Source organism: Heloderma suspectum, chromosome 2 (genome assembly GCF_057233095.1).
Source record: "Heloderma suspectum isolate Gila_16-S chromosome 2, 16-S_ref, whole genome shotgun sequence".
NCBI classification, from domain to species: domain Eukaryota; kingdom Metazoa; phylum Chordata; class Lepidosauria; order Squamata; family Helodermatidae; genus Heloderma; species Heloderma suspectum.
In genome coordinates, this window is record NC_139459.1 from 368,022,116 (window position 1) to 368,026,198 (window position 4,083).

Consider the following 4,083-nt stretch of genomic DNA (forward strand, 5'->3'; position numbering starts at 1 on the left):
GAAGCAGAAAAGATGCCCCATGCTGCCTCCAATTCATTGCATTATAGGTGAGCATTTATCCTTCCACTGTTGCATAATCAACATCTGAATCTGAATCATCATCTACTGCAGTACTAGAAGAAATTTCCATTGCCTCTTTTACGTGTAGAAACATGTGCTTTCTGACAACATAAAATCACGTCTCAAAACTAGAGAAATAGGCATTGCACACAGAATGCACTGGATTTCCTCTGCAACATCACATCCATCTGAAACCAGCTTCACTGGCAGCTTGAGAACGATACCGAGCACGCTTGACTTCACTGGACTGCAGTTGCTGCCATGGGCTTTAATGGTGCAGGAAAACCTTAACAACTTTTGACTTGCTAATTAGAACATCATGAAACCAATGAAAGGCTCCCTTTTTTAATACGCCAAACTACAATGCATGTTTCTGCCTAAGATGGGCAAAAATTTATGGTCTCGCCTTTTCAAAAACTGGAGTTTTACCATTTCTCACCTGTGTGATTTGTTTGATGTCACATGAGATGTTTCTTCTGACTCAAGCTCTTTTCACACTCCAGGAATTTATATGGTTTCTCCCCTGTGTGAGTCCTTTGATGTCGACTCAGACTTTGACTCATATTGAAGCTCCTTCCACACTCCATACAATTATAAGGTTTCTCTCCTTTGTGAGTTCTCTGATGTTGAGTAAGACCTGCCTTTAGTCTGAAGCTCTTTCCACATTTTAAACAAGGATATGGTTTCTCCCCCGTGTGAGTTCTTTGATGTCGATGGAGAGTGACCTTCCAACTGAAGCTCTTTCCACATTCCAAACAGTGATATAGTTTCTCCCCCATGTGAGTCCTTTGATGCTGAATGAGATGAGCCTTCTCAATGAAGCTCTTTCCACATTCCAAACAATGATATGGTTTTTCCCCAGAATGAGTTCTCTGATGTCGACTCAGATTTTGACTCATACTGAAGCTCTTTCCACACTCCAAACAATGATATGTTTTCTCCCCTCTGTGAGTTATCTGATGCTGAATAAGATGAGCCTTCTGATCGAAGCTCTTTCCACATTCCAAACAATGATAAGGTTTCTCTCCTGTGTGAGTTCTTTGATGTTGAGTGAGAGTGATCTTCTGCAGGAAGCTCTTTCCACATTCCAAACGATGAGGTTTCTCCCCTGTGTGAGTTCTTTGATGTAAAGTAAGATGTTCCTTCCTTACAAAGCTATTTCCACTTTCCCAACAATAGGGTGTGAGTTGTTTGATGCCGAGTGAGATTTCCCCACTTAAACTCTTTCCACACTCCAAACAATGATATGGTTTCTTCCCTGTGTGAGTCCTTTGATGACAAGTGAGAATTATCCTCAGAGTGAAGCTCTTTCCACAATCCAAACAATGATATGGTTTCTCCCCTGTATGAGTTCTTTGATGTAAAGTAAGATGTTCCTTCCTTACAAAGCTATTTCCACTTTCCCAACAATAGGGTTCCTCCCCTGTATCAGTTCTTTGATGGTGAGTGAGACTTTCCCTCTTAATGAAGCTCTTTCCACATTCTAAGCTTTTACATGGTTTCTTCAATGTGTGAATTTTGCAATTGGCTTTAACGTTTGATTCGGAACTGAAAGTTTTCCTACACATATGGAATCTATATTTTCCCAGTTTTTTATGTATTCTTTCTTCAATTGTGAAATGTTGGTAGCCATGGCCCTGAGAAGCAAAGGATTTCTTCCTGCTATTGGAATTTACTTCAGCTTTCCTTCTCTGCTGTTTGCTGTTTCTACATTTGTCCCTTTTTGGTGACATCCAACATGGTTCTCTCTTATTCTCACCTTCCCACCTGTCACCTTTTGCAATAAAGGCATGAAATTGGTAGAAGACTGAGTTAGCCATAGAACCTCAAAGAACTGAGCAACCCCAATTAATGATGTCGATAAAGGTAAGAATGGAAAAGACTTAGATGGGATGCAGCTCTTACCATGGAAATGACCGGCTCAGGTGCTCGACTAGGAATTTCTGGGCCTTTCAGGAAAGAGGCAATCCCAAACCATGGCAGGCTTAGCACCTCCTTTACTGGGCACCCATCCCAAATCACCCACTGTTGCATTTGAGATGGCTCTAGCAAGCAGTTGTCAGAACCTCATTGTTTTCAGCCCAGAACAGTTCTTGTCACCACCCGGGAATCTTCCTGTAACTCCTTTGTGGCTTCGGAATATCTGACCTGGGTCCACACTATTGAACCCTCCTTCATTTCCTGCCCATTATCAGCAGGATGCCATCTGCTTTTCAGGGTGTGGCAAACCCCAGAGTTCTGTTGCTCTCAGGCAGAGAGAAAAAGCTCTTTCCCATCGCTGCACCCAGCTAAGGAGCACGTATCCTGGGTGTCTATGTGCGAAATGGGACCGCAGTTTGAGAGAGAGACCAAGAGAGAAAGAGCTGGGCTTGGGCTCTTTAAACTGATGTCATTTTGGGGTGCTGGCTGCTGGGAGTCTATGTTGGGTCTGTTCTGTTTGTATTTGTTGCAGCTCTTAATGTTTCCTGCTGATCTGTTGACCGGATGCTGGCAGTAGTTTTGATTCTGTTGTGATATTTAAAAAAATTGTATTGATGTCTCATCAGTATTAGTTCCTGTGTGGATTGTTATTTAAGGGGATGGCAGGATTATGCCCCTTCATGGATCACTGCCTTGTTGTGGCGAAAAAGCTTGCGTAACTCAGTGTAGCCATAAGCTATGCCGTGCAGGGCCACCCAAGACAGACAGGTCATGGCGGAGAGTTCTGACAAAATGTGGTCCACTGGAGAAGGAAATGGCAACCCACTCCAGTATTCTCGCCAAGAAAACCCCATGAAATATATCACAAGGCTAAAAGATATGACGCCGGAAGATGAGCCCCTCAGGTTGGAAGATGTCCAGTATACTACTGGGGAAGAGCAGAGGGAATTTCCAAGTAGCGCCAGAAAGAGTGAAGCGGCTGGGCCAAAGCCGAAAGGGCACTCAGCTGTGGATGTGTCTGGTGGTGAAAAGAACGAGTCCCATATGCTATGGGTCTTAGATTCCAGGTTTTTTGGCTTTGTGGAGCTTGAGCCAACCTGAGAAAGGCTTACCTCTGGTCTTAAAACTAGCAGGTTTTAGAATACAGTCTTACCCTAGCGCCACACTCACAAAAAGCATAAAGATGGTGAGAGTTGCTGGAAGAGGGCTCCCTCTCAGTTCACCCCATCCTACCAACACCAGATGGAAGCAACAAAGAGGCCTCGGTCAACACACAGGAGGATTCCTCTAGTGTTACAGTAAGGCTGAGATGCTTCATAAGACCATCTTTGCTTCTCCCAGGAACGCCACCCTCCCCCTCTGGATTTGGGCATGGAAGACCGACGGAAAGTGTGGGCGCAGGCAAGGGTGTAGTGACCAGGGGGCAAATGAGCTCATTGCTCCCGCCATTATAATTCTGCCCCCCCCCCCATGAAATTTTCCTTCAGTCACCAAATTTCTAGCATTGCAGTAGCTTAAAACTTCAGTTGAGCTTTTAGAAATACAGTTTAGGCATCCAAAGAGAGGGGGCAAGGCAACGTTACCAAGGGAATGTGAACACAGAAAATGTTTGGTGTCTGTATCAATACCAGGTGGTCTTTAGTTACAACACAGTACAATGAGAATTACATGTAAGTAACGGTAACATGAAGTCGGACTATGTACATTCAGAGAGATAAGAATAATCCACGCACCCATAGTTGAGGCAGAAAACAAACTGGAACATTCCTACAGAAAGACAGCAGGAAAAGTGATGAGCTTGGAATTAATCTGGCCCATTCAGATGAACAGGTGTGAACACAAATCCTGATGGATGGGAGTTTGCAACGGGAGGGAGGAAAGGCGGGAAGGACAGCATCCTTATGCGCTGCAGAGCGTCTCCCCCTCCGCTGTCGTGCTCAGCCAGCCTCAGTTGGAGGTGGGTGTTACTGGTGCATCTGGTGGGTGAGCCGAGGCTCTTGGGCCTACACTGTGCAGCAGCCTAACCGAGTCCAGTGCAGGCCCTGAGAAGCAGAGAGGGGAGTGAACTCACCAGGGCCCAGGACGCCCGATGAGAACCTTACT

General features: G+C 45.0%; 1 protein-coding gene across 1 annotated transcript; it reads right to left on the reverse strand.

Annotated features, from left to right (window-relative positions):
* Positions 1-518: 518 nt before the first annotated feature.
* Positions 519-1,628, reverse strand: LOC146355948 (uncharacterized). The gene has a single exon (XM_084829984.1). The coding sequence runs from the start codon at positions 1,626-1,628 to the stop codon at positions 519-521; it is 1,110 nt and encodes a 369-aa protein (XP_084686110.1).
* Between the last annotated feature and the right edge of the window lie 2,455 nt (positions 1,629-4,083).